Source organism: Dermacentor silvarum, chromosome 10, assembly GCF_013339745.2.
Source record: "Dermacentor silvarum isolate Dsil-2018 chromosome 10, BIME_Dsil_1.4, whole genome shotgun sequence".
NCBI classification, from domain to species: domain Eukaryota; kingdom Metazoa; phylum Arthropoda; class Arachnida; order Ixodida; family Ixodidae; genus Dermacentor; species Dermacentor silvarum.
Window position 1 is genome coordinate 142,518,292 of NC_051163.1, and position 23,066 is coordinate 142,541,357.

The 23,066-nt window shown below is 48.3% G+C and overlaps 1 protein-coding gene across 5 annotated transcripts in view; it reads left to right on the forward strand.

Moving 5' to 3' along the window:
* LOC119431886 (G-protein coupled receptor-associated protein LMBRD2B) overlaps window positions 1–23,066 on the forward strand; it is a 235,491-nt gene that overhangs the window by 26,171 nt on the left and 186,254 nt on the right. For all 5 annotated transcript variants that reach the window (XM_049656867.1, XM_049656868.1, XM_049656866.1 and 2 more), the window contains 2 exons: window positions 12,481–12,661; window positions 22,944–23,031. In XM_049656867.1, the coding sequence (XP_049512824.1) occupies window positions 12,488–12,661; window positions 22,944–23,031 (262 nt within the window). In that variant the 5' untranslated portion in view covers window positions 12,481–12,487. The remainder of the gene's footprint in view (window positions 1–12,480; window positions 12,662–22,943; window positions 23,032–23,066) is intronic.

Consider the following 23,066-nt stretch of genomic DNA (forward strand, 5'->3'; position numbering starts at 1 on the left):
GAAATCCCTCGATGAGTGATAGGGAGAAATGAGCTGATAAAAAGCGGGGCTTGATTGTTGGGTAGAGGCTCGGAGATGTAAACACTGGGAGGTATAAACGCTCGGACATGCAAAGACATTAGCATGGAGCCCTTCGTGTAAAATACCATGTACAATTGTATATAAAACCCGTTTCTCATCTCTCTGGACCTCTATTTCTCCCAGTACCTGGCACGGCACTATCCATGGAACCTTCGTGACCGCTCCGACTTCACAACAGTGCTGCACAGGAAGCTAAGATATGCTGACACCATTTCTGAAACGCAAGAAGCAGTACGAAAGAATGTAGCTGTGATTCTTTACCTACATCGCATCTTCTATCGGCTGAGAAATGCTGGGCAATGGGCAGGTGTTTCTGCTCCAAAAGAAACTTTCTCATCTGTGAGCCAGGATGTGCCCAGTTCGAAAGGATTCGCATATGCCCAGTGTCAAGCACAGAAACTGGTTTGTAGATTTCCTGTCAGGCATAGTTTATGATGTTCCGCTCACCTGTGGTCTCAAATATGTGAGGTGTTAAAATGTAAAGTGCAGAAGGGGGGGAGGCGAGGGTTTCCTGGACATTCATTGTAGGCAATGTGGTTGTACCCCGCAACCTTATAGAACCATGGTTGTTGCCAAGCATTGTAATGATAAAACAAGAGCTATCATTGAAGCTGTTGCCATCGAAAAAGGTAATTGCATTACTAAACCCTCAGTTTCCTGGTGTCCGTCATGCTTGGGATGTGGTGTGGGTCATGTGCCATGGCAATTGACGTCATCACATCTCTAAAGGTGTTGATTATCAGTTCGTCTGTCTTTTGCTCTTAACAATGGCTTACGTATGTCCACGTGTGCCTGTTTGTATATATTTCGTGCTCTTTGAAAATATTGTTACGGTGGGTCGCATTTATTTACAGGATCGGAGATGATAGCTCAAGGTAGGCTATCTACGGAGGCCCTCGCAGTACAATCCAACTACATCTTCTTCTGTTTTCCTTTAGCACGTTTCATTTCCCCGTTCGTTCACTGGGCGAGTCAGTCAAAGGATCGATGGGGATCTTGAGGCATGTGACGTGAGTGAACTGTGTCTTTGAGCAGCGACCAGTACTTGTGAGATGAGATTACATACGTAAGGTCGCCGAGGCGGTCAGAAATGATGAACAGATCGGAGTACCGGGCCAAGAACTTCTGGCACAAACTGCGCTTGCAGAGCAGGGTTCTCAGCCACACAAGTTCACCTTTAGCGTAAGAAACATGTTGATGGCGGGGGTCATAGCGGTCTTTCAACGCTGTTGGGATGCCAGAGCGCATAGGTGGGTGATATCACGGGCCTCTTCTGCACGGCATCACTACTTGGCAACCGAGGATCCACGTCCAGTGTAAACGGAAGAATAGTGTCCAGATAGCTGCAAAGGGAGCGAGCGGGGAGAAGATAGAATGGAGGGCACCCAGTGATCACGTGCTTTTATTTATTTTATTTTATAAATACTGCAACCACCATGCGGTAATTTTAGCAGTGTGGTACAAACATAATGAATACATCGGTATGTACAGAAATGCACAGGTTAATAAGAAAAAAACTGTTACAGTTAAACCTGCTTATAACGAATCTCCATATAACGAATTCCTGGATATAACAAAGTTTTCCTATTCCCCGCCGGTTACTCTATAGAAGCACATGAATTTGAGACCTCTACATAACGAAGTGGCAGTGGGAGACCCCCTCGAAATAACAAGTTTTCCCCGCCGACAACCTAGAGATTTCGCCCCAAATTTTGTCATTTTTGCGCGAGCAGCAACCGGAAGCACCAGTCTCCACATTACGCAGGGAAAATGTGTCGAATCACACAATGAGTGTAGTACTTGTAGAAACTCTGGACTGAGGTTCAACCTTTTATGCAGGCAGTCGTTGAGGCCTAGGAAGCCTTGAGCGTGTGACGATGCGTCAAACATGGCCCAGAGATTAGTGGTCAACGATTCCTCTCGTATAACTTCTCGATGTGGCATATAATAGGTGGCTCGATCAATAGGAACATCCTGAAGTACCACTTACGCGTGCCCTAGCTCCAGGTATTTCCGAGTGACTGTGTCGTATCGCTCCAATAATCCTTTCTTCATCGATAGCCTCTTTGGCAGTTTTTGTAGATGGGTGAGTGCGGTATCACGGTTGTTTCCAAGTAGCTTGTAACATTCTGTTTAATCAAACATAATTGATCTGGGTGCCTCTTCTACCTCTTCGCTTGATCTTTCATGTGTGCTTCGTCATTCTCTTTCACGAGCATTACACAGGCCTCCCCTCTGTCGTCAACCCTCCTGGGTTGATATGGTACCACGTTGTTCACAGATGATGTTTCAATAACACCTTGTAGTCCACTGTAGCACAGAATCTTTAAAATGCCTTGCTGATGGTCTTGCAAGGTCTTCACAACCTTGTAGGGTCCTGTAAAAGGAGCCTTTGATCCTTGCAGACACCTCCAAACAAGTATGTACTCCCACTTGTATGTCCGGAGATTGGACTGAGTGCGGGCGGTCGTAATTTCTTTTCATTGCGGTCTTGTATATAACACGTCGATCTTCCAGACTTCTTTCGTTCTTGCAGCACCAAAAGATTCGTGATCCCCAACAGGTGGTCTGCGGGAAGCCATTCCGATTTGCCACGGTGCGCGAAGTACGGTGTGCACCCCGAGCCAGCCATGTGTGCGTGATTTTGGTGGTTCACAGCAGCGTCAAGGGCACATTTCCAACCGCCTTGAAAAGCCGGGTAGAGCACGATGAACTGTTTGACATCTCGTATCGCTCTCTCGGCGAGTCCATTTGCTTCTGGATGGTATGGTGCAGCGAAACGAAGCTCTATGTTCCTCTCGTGAGCCCAACCTCTCAAGCGATCACTTCTAAAAGCTGGACCATTGTCGGCGATGATTACTTTGGCGTGTTTAAACATATCTCGGTTAAGCAGCGAGATAACGCTGTTGGAATCTTCTTTTCCAGGCTTGCATGCCACCATGCGTGTGCACTCATCAATGGCCAGTAGAAAAGCTTGCGTAGTTTGTACTCCCTCCCCTTTTTCTCTGAGCTCCGCAAAGGCAAGGTCTCGAATGGCTTTTCTGAGTGCTTTTGGATAATCATTGCGCTTCCATGGGGCCTGAACTTCGCTTTGCAGAGCTGGCATTGATGGCACGTCTTCACATATTCCGAAATATCTTGTTTCATCGTCTTCCAGTGAAATCTTTGTCTAGTCTTCCAGTAGGTCCTCCCAAAACCGTCATGGCCACCGGATTCCGGAGAATCATGATACAGGCTTAAAATTTTTCCTACACTCGTTGTAGGCACGTGTAGCCTACCATTTTTTAGAGTAATCTCTTCCGTGCCGTCCCACAACATATGGGTGACATACTTGTTGTCATCTTGGTTCCTAATTAGCGGTCTTGACAAGGCATCTGCATCTGGTAATTTTTCTCCTGGCCTGTGAGCGACATCGAAGGCAAACTGTTGTATTTCAGTTACCCACCTGGCCAATCTTCTTTTAGGTTGCAAGAGATTAAGAATGTATATCAGTGCTTCGTTGTCGGTGAATAGGCTGAAGTGTTTGCCTTCCAGGTACGTCCTGAAATAACGAAACGCACAACTGCCAATGCTTCTTTTCCCTTCGTTGGGTAGTTAACTTCTGCCTTGGTGAATGAGTATGAATAATAGCCGATCATTTTGAGCTGTCTCTTCGGATGCTCACTCTCGTCCCGCTGGTATAGTACAGCGCCAGTACCATAATGGGAAGCATAGGTGTTTAGCCTGAACGGCTTCGAGAAATCCGGTATTGTCAGCACAGGGTCAGACGATATAATTTTTACAAGCTGCTGATACTTCTCTTCGCATTCATTAGTCCACACAAATGGAGTATCTTTTTGTGTTGGCAACCTTAGGCATTTGGTCTTTAGGGCGTAGTCTTTTATAAAAGCCCTAAAATGTCCAGCGAGACCCAGGAACACTCGAAGAGAATGCAAATCGATTTGTACAGTTTTGTCAGCTGGGAGATGCACTTGACGGACTCTTCTTTCGTGCTTTTTGTTTGTCCGTCAGATATTCTCCCTAGGAAGACAATGCTGTTCTTAAAGAATTCGCTCTTCTTCAAGTTAATCTTTAACCCAGCTTTGCTAAGTGCTTCTAGTACCCGGGATAGATGCAAGCAGTGGTCATCACGTGTCTTCGAATAAATGATGATGTCATCCACATACACGTTGCAAAAGATTCCGGTAAATTGGCTAAGCACGCTGTTCATGATGTTCTGAAACCATGCACCAGAATTTTTCCAACCAAAAGGCAGTCGGTTGTATTCAAAAATGTTGAAAGGAGTAACAAATGCCGTGAACGGTTTCTAGTCTTCTTGCAGCGGAATCTGCCAATATCCTTTGCAAAGGTCGATGCGGGAAAACCATGTACATCCACCTGTCTCATCAATAATATCGTCGATCCCTGGCATCGGGTATGGAAATAAATCAGTCTGACGGTTTACAAGTCTGTAATCAGTGCACATCCTGAAAGTGCCATCATCTTTGGGCACAATTTTAATCGGAGATGCAAAGGTAGATGTTGATGGTCGAATAATTTTAGCATCTAGCAAGCCTTGTAACTCTTCTTTTAGCCATTTCTTTTTTTCATAGGACATCCCATAGGGCTTTCTTTTAACAGGTGTCGTGTCACTGAGCTTGAATGGAACTTCACTTACTTTTGCTGCAGGAGGGTAAACTCCGATGCATATCGGCTCTGGGAACTGCGTCGGTACATCCGAACTCTCTCTGACCAATTTGAGACGTGTTTCAGAGTCCGCACACGCATTCAACTGGGATGTCTCAACCGGAATTTCAACGACGACTTCATCGCGCCATGAGATGTTTATCTTTAATTTTTTCAGTCCGTGGTCCAATTGTTCTGCAAACATGCATATTCATAAAAGTGAAGCCCCGTTGACGGGCTTAATGATGTACCATCAAAAGGTTCTGGCTTGATAAGTGCTTTCACCGCCTGCTTTGTTGATAGGAGTGTTGATGTCAATATGGTTAGAAGCTCTTACAGTCGCTGCGCTTGCTGTTTCCGATTTTTCAAAAGGTGTTCTATGAAGTGGTTGGCAGCTTGAGTTTCTTATTTGACTACGGTTGGTCTATTCAAACTGTCAATCCAGCGTTGGAAGTCAGTCACACGCATATGCACTCTGACTGAGCCAATGGATTCGAGATTCTCAAGCGATGAATTGGCTCTGTCGGCTAAGAAGGCCAAGAAGTCCAGTGTGCTGACCTTTTCAGGTAACTCGACGGCATTGTATCCATCTTCCTGGTAGTTTCCCACCAGTAAACGACCATCTTCATGTCGGGCAATGGCGAATGACACCCACATGGTTCAAAACTGCGACTTTGCAGCCGCACTGCTCCGGGCTGTATTGCGTTCTCGAGCGTCATTCGACGACTTTTGTTGTGAACGTCAATGGCCGATCGGACACAATTGCCCTGGAACGTCTCCAACCCGCCCCACCAATGTGCGACGCAACCCTGCTGCATCCATCGACCGTCCGTGACACCTAAGACCAACGACAAGACATGCCGCGTCACGTGGACTTTTCATCGTTCGTCGAACTTTCCTCCTCTCTAGGGAGGAGGCCCCTCTGTAGCGGCAGCAGCATCATCGTCGCATGATAATTACGTAGACGCTCGCGTTTACACGAGGAACGAGTGGCTGGCACGCACAGGCTAGCGTTCCAAACAGATTAAAAAATGCTACGCTAAGAGATCGGGTGTCGGTTTTTCCTCTCCCGCGAGAGCCCTGAGACTTTACGTGGTCGCTCGTCACCACAAGATGAACAGAACTGCTCCCAGAAAGCTGCTCATTTGTGAATGTCACCTTTAAATGTCGGCATATCACGATTCGGAAGCCTTGGGCCATTTCTGGGCATAGCGTCAGGAAATGTTGGGGTTGCATTCTGAGGAGCAGACTCCGTCGTACTGTCCATGCATTCCAAAGCGGCGATCTTGCAGCGAATCTCGACAAGCCTGCAGATAGCTTGATCGTTGATTTCTGCAGCAGTTACGTATTCTGCTTCGAGCTCATCGTCTGCAATGTGCTCTTCGAGTGCATCGGTAAGATTCGAGAGCTCGTACTTGCTAGCAGATAGACGCTCAAAAATACCTGAAAGCTTGGGCTTGTCCACGGTAGGATCTGTAAGTAGCAACCGAGCTTGCTGCAGAATCTTCATATTCTGTGCTCGTCGAGCCGACCGCTTGGTCTTGAGGCGATCCATCCGATAGCTCTTGATAGAGGTCTGGTCTCCATGTCGATCATGAACAATGCGTTATCCAGTCAGTCCTCGCCGCCCGCAGCGCGAAGCAGTGGAGTAGAAGGTCCTTGGAGACGTGCGATGGCGGTAATGAGTCCGCACACAGGTTTTCGGCACCAAAATGTAGAAAACTAGCCAGACGCGAAGAAACTAGACAGAGAGCTACTCATCAATCCAACTTCTTCTTCTCTTTGCAGTGCCCGCCTGTGTGCGTTTATTTCTTTTTATACATGCACTATTTACACACAATAAGTGATGGTACTACACCGATAGCACACGAATGGTGGCAGCTGAATTTTTCGTAGCGGTCCACAAGAGTAAGCGAGTTACTAGCGATAATACATCGGTTGCTACAAGGTATTACAATGTGCAGTACAGCTGCATTTTAAGCCTTATGCACAGCAAGAACAAATCGTAACAGATTTGTTAGACCCACCCACGAGAGATTAGGCAGAAAATAACCAAACATTCCAGGATGTGATCCATTCTACGATGGCTATTCAGCAACAAAGGGGCCGAATTACAACAGATGGTTGAGGACCTTAACCGAGAAAGTGTAAGAGTGGGGTTGAATATTGCCACGTATACATGTTTATCTTTCGCCGATGGCCGCTTTCCACCGGCTAAGAAATGTTAAACGTTATCGCTCGGCGCAGGACGCGCCTGTATCGTAAGTTTCTAGAACGTTATCGATGCTTCTTTCTGTTGCCTGTTTTCACCGACGCTTATGTTATCTGATTGTATGGGGGACGTGAATGTCTAGAACTTTCTGGAAGACACGCGCGTACCAGGGATTATTCTGGAACCTTTGATGACTCAGGTATAAAAGCCGACGCGTTTCGCCGCTGATCAGATTTTCGCCGATCGCCGACTGTGTTCGCCGCTATCGTTGTGCTTTGAGTGTAGCTTGCTTTTGTGGGCACAGGTTCGCCCAATAAACAACCAGTCTCGTCATACACAGTTTTACGACTGTTTTCTTTACCGTCACATCTATGTGACATCTGGTGGAGGTGCTAGTTCGTTCATGCACCGAATGCCCCCGAAAAGCCGCGACCCAAGCCCGAAACCGGAGGACGAGACCAACGTCGCCAAGGACCAGCGAGCTAGCAGTAGGCAGCAAGGACTTCTGCCGGAGTTCGCACTTCTTCCCGAAAAGACCACTGCAATCAAGGCCAAGTCAACGACCAGAATGGCAGCACCAGCGTCCCCCATCCTGCTGCAGCAACCTCGGGAGCCACCTACTTTTCGTGGATCATCGGCTGAAGACCCTGAAACCTGGCTGGAGACATACGAGAGGACCGCGACGTTCAACAAATGGAGCGACGACGACAAGCTGCGCCATGTTTATTTTTCATTGGATGATGCTGCTCGGACCTGGTTTGAGAACAGAGAGACCACCCTGGTGACGTGGGACCTATTTTGTGAGAACTTCGTGAGGACCTTCACGAATGTCGTGCGAAAGGAAAGGGCCGAAGTTTTATTAGAAACCAGAGTGCAATTGCCAAACGAGAACATCGCGATCTTCACGGAGGAGATGACTCGCCTCTTCCGCCACGCCGACCCCGATATGTCGGAGGAAAAGAAAGTTCGGTTCTTGATGCGGTGCGTCAAAGAGCATCTATTCACCGGATTGATGCGCAACCCGCCCAAGACTGTGGCAGAATTTGTTTCGGAGGCCACAACGATCGAGAAGACGCTTGAAATGCGAGCCAGGCAATACAACCGCCGTGCACTGACAAACTACGCCGAAGCTCAAGCGCTAGGCGCCGACGACCTGCGCGAGACGATCAGAGCGGTTGTACGGGAAGAGCTGCAGAAATTATTCCCAAGGTCGCAGCCTCAGGCGACTTCGATCGCTGACATAGTTAAAGAGATTCAGCGGTCACTAGAAGTGCCAGAAGTTCCGGCATCACCTCAACCACAGCCGCAAGCGATGACCTACGCGGCCGTCGCCCGTCGTGAAGGCCCCCCTCCGCGCTCCCGCCGGGGCCCCGTAACACCGCAGTACCGTCGTACTTGCTTGCTTTTGTGGGCACAGGTTCGCCCAATAAACAACCAGTCTCGTCATACACAGTTTTACGACTGTTTTCTACGTGACAATATTAATATGCAGAAGACAAAGGTAATGTTCAAGAGCCTGGCAAGGGAACAAAAATTCAGGATCGCCATTTATCCTCTAGAGTCTGTAAATGAGTACATTTATTTCAATTACTAACAGGGGACCCTGATCATGAGAAGGAAATTTACAGAAGAATAAAATTGGGTTGGAGGGCATACGGCAGGCATCGCCATATCCTTACTGGGAGCTTACTACTGTCTTAGAAGAGAAAAGTGTACAATCATTGCTTTCTACCGGTGCTAACATATGGGGCAGAAACTGGGAGGTTACCAAAGAAGTTCACGAACAAGGCAAGGACTGCACTAAGATCGATGGAATGAAACAGGTTAGGCCTAACGTTAAGAGATGGGAAGAGATAGAGCGGTTTGCATGAGAGAGCAAACGGGGATAGCTGATATTCTAATTGACATTAAAATAAAGAAAAGGAGCTAGGCAGGCCATGTAATGCGTAGGATGGATAACCGGTGGACTATTAGAGTTACAGAATGGATTCCTAGAGAAGAGAAGCGCAGTCGAGGACGGCAGGAAACTAGGTGGGGTGATGAAGTTAGGAAATTTGCAGGTGCAAGTTGGAATCAGCTAGCACAAGACAGGGGTAATTGGAGATTGCAGTGAGAGGCCTTCGTCCTGCAGTGGACATAAAATATAGGCTGATGATGAATTAGATATTGACGGCACCGAGGAACCTTACTGAGTCAGAAATGGGACAAGCTGCTGCTTCAAAATATTTGCCCAAATAAAGAATGAAGACCAAAACACTATAATCTTGATTCAATTCATGAACGGAAAGTTTGGAGAGCTTTGAACACATATTTAACCCCGCTTTTAGAGCAGTTACCATATACGCTGCTCGCGCTGCTTGGACAAAGCTAAATGAGCTTCGAAAGCGCTTTTACTTGTTCTCTGAAGCTGTGGCCGAAGCTTCGTGTCATCCACCCAGTCACAGCCTGCGATATTTCCTGAAACAGAGGTTTGCTAAGCCGCACCGGCGTCACACACATCCATTGTAAACACGGAGGCAAAGGAGGCTGTTGAGGCAAGCAATGGATGCGTCACGACGTTATCAAACATGGCAGCGCCCACGGGACACCGCGAAAACGGTCAATACGGGCCTCTGCCAAACACACAATCGCTGGGTCATTGTGGCTATAGACCGCCTCACGAGGTATGCAGAAATGGCCGCTCTGCCAACCGCGACTGCTTGTGACGTTGCCTTCTTCCTGCTTCAACGCTTCGTTCTACGTCACGGCACTCCCCGCGAAATCCTGAGCGACCGAGGCCGTGTCTTTCTCGCCGATGTCATACAAGAACTTCTCACTGAGTTCTGCATTATTCATCGCTGTACCACTGCATATCGCCCGGAAACAAACGGCTTGACAGAGCACTTTAACCGAACTCTTGGCAACATGCTTTCGATGTATGTCGCCTCCAACCACACCAACGTGGACCTCATCCTTTCCTTTGTCGCGTACGCCTACAATACGGCACCCCAGGCAATGACTGGCTTTTCTCCCTTCTTTATATTACAGTATAGACCACTTATAACGTAACCGGTTATAGTGAGACACCGGATATAGTGCGGTCTTTTCAGACTCATGTTAATTTTCCCATAGCACTCCATGTATACACGTATCGCTTATAGTGCAATTGCAGGAAACGAAATACCGGTTACAGTGCGGCTGCCTGGGAGTACAGAAGTCAGCGGAGACGGCAAACACTCCCCTCAAACGGGCGCCCCAAGGAGTGCTCGAGGAAGAAAGAGAGACGAAGTGGAGGAGAAGGGCACGTGGTGCGACCGAACAGCCAGTGAGGCTGAAACCTGAATCTTTAGTGCGAGTCATGAAATATCACGGCGGGCATAGCGAGCGAGGGCCTCGAAACTGCCAACGCCGGCCAACGCTCGCATCACGATAACGGCAGTAAACGAAATTTCAGGGAGCGGGCGGCGCCGGCACGGTACGGCGAAGGGTGCACGCGGAGCCGTGGAATCTGAGGGAGGAGGGCGGCAGGGAAGCGGATTTCGCCTCGGCAACTCCGCTGCTTCGGTGGCTCCCCTCGCCCTCCCTCGTAACTCCCTCACTTTCGACTGTCACCACACGCGCCCGCCGCCGTGCAGGCGCCGCCGCTCCAGCCGGCCCGGCGCCAGCTCCCCGAAGTTTCGTTTTCTACCGTTATCGGGAAGCGGGCGTTTGCCGGCGTGGGCAGTTTCGTTGGCCGGCTTGGGACAGCGCCGCTTCCCTCTGCGCCGTAGCCGCAGCGTGCAAGGTCAACACGTGACTAGAAAGTAGAGGAAGCATAAAGGAGAAACAAGGGTTCACTGCCATTTTCTACACGTGGCTACGGTAGCGTGGCTGAGACGTCGGCACGTACACGCATGTTCGGGCGCAACGCAGAATCGGCGACCTTGACATTTGAGAGAGGGTGAAATTTCCGCCGCATTTTTTTTCTTTTTTTTGTTTTGTTCGCGCGGGACATTGAGGGGTCTCTCCTAAGCTTTTACTCTATGGCGGTGCCGGAGCAATGCCGGTCGGAGGGACCACCGCGTGAATTATTTCGAATTAACGAGATTCGACTATAAATTGAATGCAAATGTTCTAGCCGCTTTCCTCGACTGTTGCATACACGTGGCGGCTCGGTGCACATGTTTTGAATATGTGCGGGTCTTGAAAATTGTTGCTTTGGTTATAGTGCGGTACTGCTTACAGTGCGGATATTCGCGACTCCGGTGACTTACGTTATAAGCGGTCTACACTGTATATGGCCGAGAACCGTCATCTCCCATTGACACTATTCTTTCTTACCGTCCCGACTTTTCAGAGGGTACACCGGTTTCCGAACCCGCCCGTATGCAGAAGAATGTCGGCAACTAGCACGCGCACTTACAATGCAAGAACAAGCACTACAGAAATGTTGTCATGACGACGGGGGAAAACTGGTGGTCATGATGTCATGACCATCACTTTTCGTCTGATTCTCCTGCACCACCTACACAGAATACACCCCACGAGGTTCATTGACAAGTGCTCGTGGTGCACAGAAGTACCCACGCTAAAGCACATCACATAGGAGTGTCCCAAGAGGCCTCCGCACATAGACAGCCCAATAATACTGAAACATCCACTCATGAGGAATAGGCAGTGGGAGGCATGGCTTGAGGACGAGGGCCGGGAGAAACAGCCCAATAATACTGAAACATCCACTCATGAGGAATAGGCAGTGGGAGGCATGGCTTGCGGACGAGGGCCGGGAGAGCCAATTGGCTCTTCTGGACCAAGCCCAGCGAGCCGCTCGTGCCAGTGGAGCCCTGGAATAGGGGCCCCAACCAGCGTGCCTTTTATTTATTTTGTACTGAAGGCGAATGACCACGCTTCGATGTCAGGGAAAAGACGACGACGATGAGTGGTGGTTGTTGTTGACGCTCTAGCTCGCGCTCGCCAGTAACCAGACCTGCCTTTCGAATAGCCTTCTACAACGCCACGTCCAGGCCTGCTTGAAGACCAACACCCCCATTTTAATTTATTTATTTTCAATAAAGTTTTTACTCTCGTGGGTGCCTCCTACTTGGACACCAGGTGTTTTCTCAAGATACCATGGACCCTACCAGGTCCTTCTCTGGTAAACTACGTCATCAAACCTCTGACGCCCACTACGGACTTGCGTCGCCGAGGCTGTGAAACTGCACGGAGATCGCCTCAAGCCGCATCACGAGCCCTTCATCCTCACGACGCCTTAGGCGTACTGTGTGTGGCTGTCTTCAGCGAGAGTGCAGCGCTCCGCCGCCTATGCAAGTGGGGCTCGGGCTAGACGTTGTTCCTGCTGTGACTGGCTATGCCTACGCTGTTGCGTCTTCCAGTCGGCTTCATTCGTGTCGTCCACAGCTGTGTCCGACTTCTTTGTCATACATGTTATTTTAACCATGATGATGCTTCCATACCTTGCTGAGGCCTTTATAAAAAATTCTATTTTTCCCCCATGTTAAGAAAAGAATGGATATTCACTGAATTCATATGTGCATCTCTTGCAGGTGAAAGATGGTGGTGGGCCCACTGGTGTCCGAGGTGTGCTTCACCTTTGTGCTGGCGGCTGTGCTGTTACACCGGTATGGCAACTTCAGCCAGCATCCACTGCTGGTCACAGTCAGCGTGTTTGTGGCCTGGTACTTTTCCTTCACCATCATCTTCATCCTGCCTTTGGATGTGTCCACGGTGAGACAAATTGCTGTGTTTTTATGACTAAATGTGTTGACAGTCATTTTAACCTTGACCAAGCTTTTTCTCAACCCTTTGTCAACAATGTACTACACCAATGGTGTCTTGAACCCTTGTCACTAAGGCTTGACCAAAGACAGAACCTTACGCTTTCGTGCCATTGCATATTATGCTGGTTGAACCTGGTGGCGTTATGAACCACAAGAAAATACACAGCTTTAGCTGTTTAACTTAGCGCACTCTAAGCTAGTCGAGAGAAGCATCATCAGTCAATGGGGCCTTGAAAACTGTCTCCACAAGACATGTTGGTGTTTCATGATGGACAATCAGTCCTCTTGCCTTTCAGATGACTCCCTGCTCGTTAGGTGTTGGTTGCAGAAGGCTTAATAAATCTTGTTGTTGGGCTAGGTGGTTCATATTGCTTTGGAAAAAGATGCTGCGCAACAACCAAACGAATGCAAAGCTCCTTTACACAGCAGCTTCCTTCCCGTGATTCATTTCAGCTTTTAGATTTGTGCCTTGTTTTGGATATTGAACAGCGATCTGAATAGGGGGGTTGGTTTTATAACGCCATAAGGCTGGGCTTCAGCTTAATCCATCAAAATGCCACTTCGGCCGCCAGCAACTAACTGTGCTCGGACACCTCGTCGATTCTTCCAGCGTCTGCCCCGATACAGAGAAAGTTCATGCCGTCAAGAATTTCCCCATGCCAACTTGTGCCAACGACATTCGAAGCTTTGGGGTCCTCTGCTCATACTTCCGCCGGTTCCTCATACTTCCGACGTATGACCGTGTTCGACATCGCTTCTTTTGGCCCGGCATTTACCGTTCTGTCTGCCGTTACGTCGCTTCCTGTGAAAAATGCCAGCGCTACAAGAAACCAGCAGTACTCCCAGCTGGCTGCCTTCAACCCCTTGACGTGCCATTGGAGCCATTCTTTAGGGTTGGTCTTGACCTTCTTGGCCCCTTCCCGCTATCTACCTGTGGAAATAAGTGGATAGCAGTCGCTACCGACTACACGACCCGGTACGCAATCACTCGGGCGCTTCCAACCAGCTGTGTAACCGACGTTGCCGACTTTCTGCTCGAAGACGTTATACTTCACCACGGTGCTTCTCGACAGCTCCTCACAGAACGGGGCCGCTATTTCATATCGAAGGTTGTCCAGGACCTCTTGCACTCCTGTGCTACAAAGCACACATTGACAACGGTGTACCACCCACAGACAAACGGCCTCACAGAGCGTCTTAATAGAACTATCAAAGACATGCTTGCTGTGTATGTTTCCACCGACCATCATGACTGGGACGCCGCTCTGCCCTTCGTAACATTTGCCTATAATTCCTCCCGACATGACTCTGCAGGTTTTTCTCCATTTTATCTCTTATATGGAAGAAATCCCACGCTGCCATTTGACACACTGCTTCCCGCCATTCTTGACTCGTCGTCAGAATACGCCCGTGACGCGATCTTCCGAGCTTTCGAGGCCCGCCAGATTGCACGCCTGCGCCTTACCGCTTTGCAAGAAAAGCAACGACGCTTCTATGATGCACGCCACCGCGATGCTCACTTCAACCCTGGTGATATGGTCCTTCTTTGGACACCGTCACGGCGAGTTGGCCTTCGGAAAAAGTTGATTTCGCCTTACTCTGGCCTGTACCAGGTCTTGTGCCAAGTGACCGACGTCACATATGAAATCACCCCTCTCGTTTCCACCACGTCTTGACCTCCTACCGATGTTGTCCACGTCACAAGCCTTAAGCGATAACACTCGGACGATCTAGCAAGCTTCCGGGATGGCGCCTTCGCCGCCGGGGGTCATGTTACCAAGCGATGGTCGAGACAATGCTGAGGACAATACAGAAGACGACGACTGTGATGTTTTTGTCACCGATCTCGGGGGCGTGCGGGTGTTAGACGAGATGGAGAAGAAAGGCGGATATCGACACAGCAAACACATTTTTTAATAGCACGCAAACTCGAGACTCAAACTAAAAGATATCAAGCACACTAAAACACACTGCGGGAACAGTATTAACAAAGATACAAACTAAAGCCTAATATACTAAACAAGTTCTCATTTGTGCCTACGCATGTATGTAGCGTCTATCCTTCAAAGTCAGGCAACCCTGTCTTATCGCTGAGACGCACGCCTGAAACGCTACAAAGAGTCACCTTGCTGCACCCGTCGTTGAACGTGTGTTCCGGCTTGTCGGCTCTTTTTCCCCAGCGGTTGGTGCTCTCGTTGATGCTGTAGTCGCCTTGCCGTCGTCGCGTCGTCTCTTTATCGGTGGGAAGCTCGTCGGTACTTCATCGGTGATGAGCTCGTCAGTGATTCTTCAGTGACGGCGTTCAGCGTTGCTTAGGCCCACCTGGATAGGCCTAGCGTCGGGATGCGTCGCAACTTCTTGAGTGCCGACATGGCGTCCCGCGGAGAATCGAACGTGCTGGTCTGCCGCAGAAGGGGGATCCTCTCTGGGGTGCCCGGTCCTGCCGTGAGAGGCTGCAGCCAGTCCAGGAGCCTCGCTCGAACTTGCCGAGGTCGACAGCCACACCTTGGACGGCCAACGTCACGGACTCAGCCAGACCCCCAAGTCTCCCGTCGCCAGAGCGGAGCTGGCGATGTGACCTTCCTGGCCCGGAGCCACACGTCGATCATCCACCGACAGCGCCGTTCATCCCCCGATCACGCCTCGGATCATGCGCCTCGCGCGCTCACGCCGTTCGGAACGCTCCGATCACATCGTCCTTGTCTTCTTTTATTTCGCCTCCGGCCTCTTACTCATGACAACGACGCTCTCTGATGTTGCGCGGACCGGTTTTGCATTTTGTAAGCCTTGTATGCCAGTGGGTGCTTTGTAAATATTCTGTAAATATAATTTAAACCTCTCTTTCCTCGTAACAATTTGCTTAGATATATTGATGACTCCGACTGAAATAACATTAGTTGAAAGTTTGCGCTTGTCTGTCCTTGCCTTTTATCACTTGTCTGACATAATTAAGGAGAAAAAAAAATGAAAAAAAAAATAGACACCACACGAAAGACAAGGGTAGGCATGAACAAGCGTATGTCCCATGTCTATCCTTTTCTTTCGTGCCATTTATGTTTTTGCCCTTCTTTTTCTTTTTTCTTTTTGTGCTCCCTAGTTATGTGAAATATGCACAACTAGGCCCTCTGCTGTCCTTTTAAGTTATCGCGTCTGTTTCTTGTGCAGTATGTTTTTTCCAAGCATGCTGATGGCTGGCTTGGGGAGTCTTGGTACAGCATAGACGTAAAGAAGCAAAAGAAGAATAAAGTGATCCACAATATTGATGGCGATAAATAAAAACAAACACACCACTGCAGCTTCAAAGCTATGATACATCTAGAAATAATATTTCTTTCTTTGAATTACTTGGCTGGCTTACACGGGACTGTGCTGCTTTGTTGATATGATGCGTCTCAACGACTTCTCTCATTTTCTTAACTGTATATGCCTGCACAGTATGACGGCATTATCAAAGAAAGGAATAGAGCCACATTCTCGGCTGTCTCGGCTGTGTGCACCGAAGTGCAACATTGCAATATTTTTTATTATGTTTCATAAAGATGCACGTTACCACATTGCCAGGTCTAACCAACATATCCCCTTCAGGTGACAGTATTTTCTGCCCATGGAAAATTTATTTTCAGTACGTTTCTTGCATCTTCAGAATCGTGAAAAGCAAAGAGCTGTAGAACAACTTCAGTACTTTTAATTCTTCAGTGAGTTTTGTCTTGTCTACAGAATGTTGACTCCATGCGAGAACTCTGTACGATATCAGACTTGCATCAAACACCAGGCCGTAGCATTTATTACATAGATCTCCTTGCAGGCCGCACTTTGGCACGTTAACGAGAGTGAGGCTGCAAGACTAGCGAGCCATAGAAAATACTCGAAAGACGTTTTATTTGCACTTAACGACATTCTGCTGTTGCTCACAGACGCTCATGCCTGGCAACACTTCACTGCAAACAATGCCCGCTGATAAATCCTGTGTTGACATGGTCCATATGATGAACCAGAGATATGCTTTAGCCTTGCCTGTGCGCAGCAATGACTTGTTCCCATTCATCAAAGAATATAGCTCCTCACACAGATACAAGCTTCCAAACATGGTGGAGGTTCTCGCAGCTTCTGCTGGCCTCTAGAATGAGGGAAGCAATGTGCGACATCTCAACACCACGGTCCATCAGGCTGTGTCCCTCCACGTGCGACAGGCGGCTTCGTAAAGCCTTAGGCCTAATGCATCGCTACCCTGACAACAACCGGCATCCAAAAATAGGCACAAGAACAGGCAGCCGCGAGGAGACGTTAGCTCTGTGAGGTGGTCCTACCCCTCTCAGTGCACACAGCATCCGAGTTGACAGCGCCCACTGTCCCAGACGGTGTCGGAGCGCCCGATGCCAGGCCGCAATACCAGTCAGCCCGTAGCAGCACCCGTGGCCCACAGCCACCCGGCTTCCAGAGTCCAAAAAGGTAGAAGAAGCTATTTACGTAAGAAATTCGGACCACCTACGAGGCTTCTATACTCACTGGCTTCAGGCTTGCCAATGCTCCGCGGGCGCTAGGCCTCACTCTCTCAGGATGCAGACCACGTGGCTCTCGTACCGACGAGTGTTCTTCAAAACACTCGCGAAAAGGCTTAGCATGTTGAAAAGTTCAAACGCTACAGCAACCATCGCCTTGCTCAAGAAAGCACGCCGCTGACGCTAGCAATCAAAATCCACACTAAGAATACGCTTTGGTTCAAAGAAAGGTTGTCTCGAATTGAGCAAAACTGTCAAAATTATTGTCCAATGCCCCAAGAGGTCCAAATTGGGCAGCCAGAAGTGTTGTCTCCAGACATGCTCTTGGGGCAAAGGAACGACAACACAGTAGTGCAAACAATGAAAAGTGCATTGATTGCACCTTTCTTACACTAATGCACGCTAGCCAAATTACTACCCATTGAACATTCACATGGACGTGCAACAAATCGAGGAAGTCCGACTCACCATGACCGGATAGCGAGCGAATATGTTCGCCCCAGGCTAGACATGGAAGTAATCTCACTATCCACTGTGCCAATTGTGTGTGCAGGCCGGTGCTTGATGATACTAAGGTACTGCGCCGTTATTGAGACAGTCGAGCATGGGAAATTTTTGAAACCTTCACGATGGTGGGCATAGGCCCGTTATGCGTGAGCTCCCCTTCACTCGTTCTCACTGACAAGGAATACAGATATCTACTTGACTAATCATTCTGTGATTGTTAGTTTTACCTTCAGACCCAAGCATGACTGGCATCTAAATGACTCCCCCCCCCCCCCCCACTCTTTCTTTTTTTGTCTCCATTTCTCCCTTCCATTTCAAGCTATATATTTGTGCACGCACAATAAAGCAGCCATTGGCAGTCAGCGGTTCGTCCTGTGTTCTTCCTTCTGTCCGTGTTTTTAGCGCTGTTTTTTACACCATGAACGCATAGCAACGATCTTGCCTTCAGACCCTTTCGAGACCTGGGAGTTTACCTCACCAAATTGAACAAATGCGTAGTTCGAGAGCGTTTTACGTTACCGACTGTTAATCAGGCTCTGGGTTCACTGTCTGGCGCGAAGTGGTTTTTAAGACTTGATGCCAACTGGAAATGGAGACAAAAAAAAATAGAGTGGGGGGGGAGGGGGGGAGTCATTTAGATGCCAGTCATGCTTGGGTCTGAAGGTAGAACTAACAATCACAGAATGATTAGTCAAGTAGATATCTGTATTCCTTGTCAGTGAGCTAGCTTCCACTAGGAGCGACTAATTAAAGACTCGGAAGAGCTAACCACGTTCTGTAGATATTGTTTCCTGTGACTGCCTTTGAGATTACATCTGCTGCAGAATATTTTCAAAAAAGAATGTCTCTGGTACTATGTGGCCTTCCGAGGGTCGTTAACGTTATGGACGATGTCCTACTGTTTGGCAAAGGGAAAGCTCAGCACAATGAGCGCTTACATAAACTGATCACATGCCTAGCAAGAGCTAACGTGACATAAACAAAGAGAAATCCCTATTTGGGGTTAAGTAAGTAAGTTTCTTAGGCCATATTCTGAATAAAGAAGGGGCTCATCCTCATCCGGCTAAGATCAGTGCTATCACAGATTTGAGGCCACCCTAAAACGTAAGTGATCTTAGAAGCATTCTAGGCATGGCCAATCATTTGGGCCGCTTTCTGCCACATTTATCCCAAGTGACAGCCCCAATGGGCATTCTCTTGCACAAGGATAGGGACTGGGTATGAGACTGTAATCAGGAAAAAGCGTTCGAAGAACTCAAAGAGGTCATTTGTTCAGCACAGTGTACGGCTATGTACCACTCTCTTAGCTGACGCATCGTCTTTCGGTCTGGGAGCAGTTTTGTTTCAAATGCAAAAAGACAGGCAACACAGACCAGTTGCATTCGCTTCTCGTTTGCTCACCAAAACTGAGCAACAGTACTCCCAGATAAAAAAGGAAGCGCTGACATGGGCAGCTTTGAAGAGTCGAACCCACTTCTAACTGTGCCAGTTTTAACCAGTCTACCATGGTGTTGTCCAGTTTACCTACCCCTCTTTTTAATTGTATGCATGTGACGTTAAAATTGCTTGAAAAGGAGGATGTGCTGGAATCGCCTGTTCGTGTTTGATGCGTGCCGTCAACAGCCATCGGCTGCTGCGACTGCTGTATCTGGTCCGCTGTCACATGATGAATGTGTGTAAAAGCAGTGTACGATAATAAAGTGGGGCTTCTTTCGTCACTTGGCAGCGCGGCGTCTGGACTGCTTCTTTGGAGAGTGCTTAGGCATGCGCTACGCTACGCTCCCCACACGACAAATGGCAGACTGAGCATTGCCAGTGGTCTGGTCCACAGCAGTTGAAAATCTGACAAACTAACGGCACAGCTTGCTTAGACCTCTTTAAATACCCATGTCGATCTGATTGCCACGTTCAGTCACAGTATTTGTGAAAGGCTGATCTTCTCAAAACAGCATCTCGTACTACTAGCAGGCATTTCTTTATAAAGACACCCTCCGTAAAAGTTTAAGAGGTAATGCTGCGAAATAGCAAATTTGCCTTTAGTGTGCCATTTGGCTTGTTCTATGGTTGCTTTTTTGCATGAGCTGATTTCAAGCCCCGGCTGAATGAGGACTCAACAAGGCAACGTGGGCTGTTTCTTTGAGACTCCTGCTCTACAGGAGTGTCAGATATGAGAACATCAACTACAGTTGAACCCACTTATAACGATCGATCGGTTATAATGACCACATTTCAGTGCATTTTCCATTTTTCAACCCTTCCCATGAGAACTGCTTCCAGATATGACAAACATTTTATAAATTGCCATACTGCTACAACGAATGCTTCGAACCCAGTCACAGTAAAGGAGGGCACACACGAAGTGCGACCAAACTGGGCTCGCAGCAGCGCGCACTCCACTCCAGTCCAACTGCGACAATGATATGGCCTTTGAGATGAGCGAGCGACCGCCTCGTGCAGATTTCGGATGCCACGAAGAAGTCACGCGTTTTCAAGGCATGGGCCTCCAGGGCGGAGACGTGTCACGTACAGCATAAACAGCATGATGCATGCCGGTGTGATATCGGATGCCATCACTCTCGTTCTTGCGAAATTGTCTGGGCAGCACCATGTGCATTGCGCCTCTTTGAATGATTTGAAATGACCATCTATGTCTTTCCGCCATGGGAACAAAAGGCTGCTCAAGCATTTGTCTCGACGCGGCCCGAGTCCGCAAGAACGCTGCACCACCCTCTGCCGTCACGCAATGTTGCAAAGGGTCGGCGGTTACTATGCCGTTATCAGGAGATCACGGTTCGGCGACGCGTTGGCGATTGCTGATAATGGTTCGCGGTGCGACATAATGTAACATAATTTTACGACTCTTGTGTGGCTAACAAGTGTGGTTGTAAGTGTGATACAACACCGCAGCCCGGTGTTGTATCAAACACCGGGCTGCGGCCCAGTGTTTGATGCAAGTCTGATACCGTACAGAGTTCTCACATGGAGTCCACATTCTGTAGACATGATAACACAATACGACCAGGGGCCATATTCTGAAACGTTCCACTTTGGCGCCTTTCACCTTCCGGTGCGCGCTGATTGGCTGGTTTAGCAAAATTGAATGACGTCGGGCTCAACGAGCCAATCAGCTCAAGCAATTTTGCTGAAACACCTTTAAGCAGAGGCACCTAGGTAGCCCCTTCTGCCTTTGACAAAGTGTGACTCATAATTTGCCATGCCTGCTGTTGTTTTTTCGGTCCTCCTCTGTGCACCCACCCCGTTGAGAAGAGTGCACCATGCCAAGACCAGTGTTTCCTTTGTTTTGCACACCTGCACTGTACGTGTGTATGCTGAGCTGTTTGCGAAGCCGATCCGGAATGACCGTATTATATCCAGTCCTGCACTGAGCTGTAATAACGTCCTAAAAGTTGACCAGGTGCGAGTAACAAGTTGGTGTGTCGTCCTTTCCATTTGTGTTTGTGTCTTTCTGTACCATTAGCTGGAATGCAACAATGTTGGCCCACCACAGGATGCAAAAGCCGTGCATACACTTTCCAACAATTCTTTTTACTGTGTCGACAGCATGGATGGGGCTAACAAATGTTCATTCGTCATGCTTTGGTTCAGGCACGTAAGAAAGACTTTACCAAAGTAATAAATGGCATGACGATGACTGCACACTGGCTATGAGACTGGTACGAAAAAACAACGGGGACATGGCATGGTGGGTGGCTATGAGGATGATGATATTTATCGACATCTGAGACGGCGATTCTCAACGTTACATGGGAGTCTGGAAATGTGTCACTGTACCAGTTTAAGGTAAGGGAAAAAAAATGTCGCTGTACATACTGCATGGAATTAGAACACTTTTCTGGTCCCCCATAGCCACTTTTCCAACTTATTCAAGTTGCATTTCAATTGAAAACCAACATTGTTAGGTGCAAGGTGCTTATTTCTAATCAAGGGGATGCAAGCGACTTAGGGCAGTGGAAATCGTCTCCTGAGACAACCAAATGTGCACAGTTGTCATTTGCACTTTCTCTGTCTTCCAAGTTTGAGTGCTACGTAAATGTTATCTGTGAGGTATAATGATGAGAATGAAAACATGTTCAGAACAGAAAATTGCAAAAGAATGTTTTTATAGCTTTGGCTCAAAAACCTGTTTGGCAGAGAACTAATCAAAATCTCAGGTTTCCGCTATGGTCATGCCTTCAGACACACTCTTATGCAGTTAGATGCTTCATAACTTTCTCGGCACTGATGATGTTGTCAAGAACATCTCCTTGTGTGCCTGGTGCAGCCAACTAAGCTGCGATTGGGTTTTGATGCTGTGAGAAGAGGCCTGTGTTGTTCCCGATAGGCTGCTTCAGCACATGCCAGCACAGTCACTTGGGAGGTGAACATCTGTGGCTACGTGAGCGGTTTCTACTGTGGCAAAACTGCCATAGGCAGCTGAAGGCCTTCTTCAGGCGTTTTTGGCATGACACAGAGCAAATCTCGCATCACAAGGCTGAGTGGGTAGCCTGCCTAAACAGCCGTGAAATGCTGAAGGTTCAGAAAAGAAATTGGAGGACTTGATTCTTTTTCACTTCCTGCTGTGGTATTCTGCAGATGAAGTAGCGGGTTTTCTTCCCGACTTACCAGATTGAGAAAATGCTAAAGAAGCCTGTGTGAGGGAAGTTAATTCCGATTGTCGTGCCTTTTATTGCCCACTTCGGGTTACGATAAGCCTGATCGTAATTTTTTGTGGGCTTGACAGATGAAGCGTGGTGTCTAAACGATGCCCGTCATCCTAAATCTTGCCCCTGTGCTGAAGGTTTGGGTATGTTGGTATTCCATAAGGACATCTAATGAAGTGCGAACTGGACAAGGCACATCCCTTTGTGGCATCGTGAGGCTTATAGTGCGTGAAAAGACAAGGACGAAGGAAGACGTGACATTCATAGGCGCTGTCACGTCTTCCTTTGTCCTTGTCTTTTCATGCGCTATAAGCCTCACGATGTCATACCAACAAGCCCAAATCACTGCATTACAGCCTTTATGGGTGTTGTTTAGTTGTGCTTATCCCTCTTGGGTGGGCATTAATTCAGCCTCAAAGGAAAGGACAAACATGGGATAGTGGGATAGAAAAACAATGTGTTTGTTTGTACTCTGACAAGTAAGAAAAGGCAACAGCCTATGTAAATTGCCTTGCCTACCTGGCAAATCCACGAAGGTGCTCCCTAATGCTTTTCTGTGCAGGCGGCCTACCGGCAGTGCCTGCACGATGCTCTTGACTCCAGCCAAGTGACCGATAACCTAACAATGAGGAACAGCACCCCCCTCCATGGTAAGTTTTTTAGGAACCTGCAGGCCACTTCTAAT